Below are 1,828 nucleotides of genomic sequence, written 5' to 3'. Positions count from 1 at the left end.
AGCTCCACACTACCACAGAAAGCTTTTACTAAAGTGGCAGTGGCACTTAATACTTGTTAATGTAGCTTCTGTGGATTTGTGTCCCTGTACAGGGTCGTAGGTCCTCAACAAAGAATGTATAGCAATGTACCCCAAAGACCATGAAGCCAGCTCTGGGAGGGCTGCAGCGCCCGCTGAATACATATCACTGGGGGACAGGCTTCTCTTTGCTGAAACAGTCCAGTACCTGACTGATTGGGATGTAATCTGTGACCGAGGTGCTGTGAGTGAGAGTGAATCTATTGCCTAACCCCACAGATATTGCTCAAATCAGAGAAAAAGATATTCCATGTGAACCACGTGTCCTTCCATTTCTTTTCAGAAATTCAGCTCCATTATAATCCTTTGGAACCACTGTCATATATTTGGTCCATTGTTGACCCAATGTCCCTATGTGGTGCATGACTATAGTGTGATAAATATGGTATGTAATGTATTCTTTGCAAGGCATTTCTTTGATCTGGAGCACAAAGCATCTTTAGGGCTTAGACATTTTCATTTTGTTTCTTTTCCTTCCTTTCTACCCATTAACTTGTACAAGGCATTCTTCATATCTTCATTCCTTAGGGTATAGATGATGGGATTCAGCAGGGGGGTGACAGCAGTGAAAAACACAGACACCACCTTGTCTTCTGGGAGGCTGGTAGAGGGGCGGGAATAGATGAAGATACAGTGTCCCAGGAACAGTGTGACTACAGTGAGGTGTGCTGCACAGGTAGATAGGGCCTTCCGCCTGCCCTCAGAGATCTGCTGCCTCAGACTCACCAGGATGACTGCATAGGAAGCCACGAGAACCACAAAACAGACCACGGAAATTAGCCCACTGTTGGAGATGATCAGAGTTTCAATGATATAAGTATCAGTGCAGGCCAGTTTGATCACCTGAGGTACATCACAAAAGAAGTTGTCAATCTCATCAGGACCACAGTAGGGCAGTTTGATGGTGAGGGAGATCAGGGCTATGGAATGGATGGTCCCCCCTGTCCAGAGAGCCACAGCCAGCCCCACACATACTTTCCAGTTCATCACTGTCATGTACTGCAAGGGTTTGCAAATGGCCACATACCGATCATAGGCCATGACAGTGAGGAGAAAGATCTCTGTGCAAGCAAAGAGGTGCAGGAAGAACATCTGAGTCACACAGGCATCAAAGGATATGAGCTTCTTCTCTGACCAGGTGTCTATCAGCATTTTGGGGACAGTGACAGTGGAGTGGCAGACATCGATAAAGGACAGGTTGCTGAGGAAGAAGTACATGGGGGTATGGAGCTGGCGTTCACAGAGAATAGTTATGACAATGAGGACGTTCCCAATCAACGTCAGGATGTAGAAAATGAGGAACACAGCAAACACAGCCACCTGCACCTTCTGGTTTACAGATAAACCTCGAAGCTGAAAATATGTCACTAAAGTAGTGTGATTGAGCAGGTCAGCCTCTTCCATTCTCTTTGTTGGACACTTTCGTCAAGAATTAGGAAAAAAAAATAACAGTATTTTCATCAATTATTGGGTCACTTACTTTCTTTTGTACTCATGACTTTCCCCTCCATTTAGAGTTTATGGTCAAATATCTTATTTAAAAATACCCATTCAGCATCTTAAATCAAGCTGGACACATAGTAGGTGCTAAACGTACACTTTTGGAATAGCAGAATAGAGAATCTTGACCACAAAGAGATATAAAACAACTTTGGATAGGGAGAGACCAAACAAGTTATTCCTCCCTTATTGTGACAAGATATCAGTGCTTAGATTTAGGTTACAGATTTTTACAGGAGAAGTTAAAATT

At 43.7% G+C, this 1,828-nt stretch overlaps 1 protein-coding gene across 1 annotated transcript; it reads right to left on the bottom strand.

Annotated features, from left to right (window-relative positions):
- Positions 1-534: 534 nt before the first annotated feature.
- On the bottom strand, positions 535-1,482 carry OR4E1 (olfactory receptor family 4 subfamily E member 1; the record flags this gene model as incomplete). The annotated part of the gene is made up of 1 exon (XM_081050255.1): positions 535-1,482. One exon carries the CDS (start codon positions 1,480-1,482, stop codon positions 535-537), a length of 948 nt encoding a protein of 315 aa, XP_080906381.1.
- Positions 1,483-1,828: the final 346 nt, after the last annotated feature.

This window comes from Rhinolophus hipposideros (genome assembly GCF_964194185.1).
Source record: "Rhinolophus hipposideros genome assembly, chromosome: 5".
Classification (NCBI taxonomy): domain Eukaryota; kingdom Metazoa; phylum Chordata; class Mammalia; order Chiroptera; family Rhinolophidae; genus Rhinolophus; species Rhinolophus hipposideros.
The sequence above is the reverse complement of the archived record's forward strand: the minus strand, read 5'-3'. Positions and strand labels throughout refer to the sequence as shown.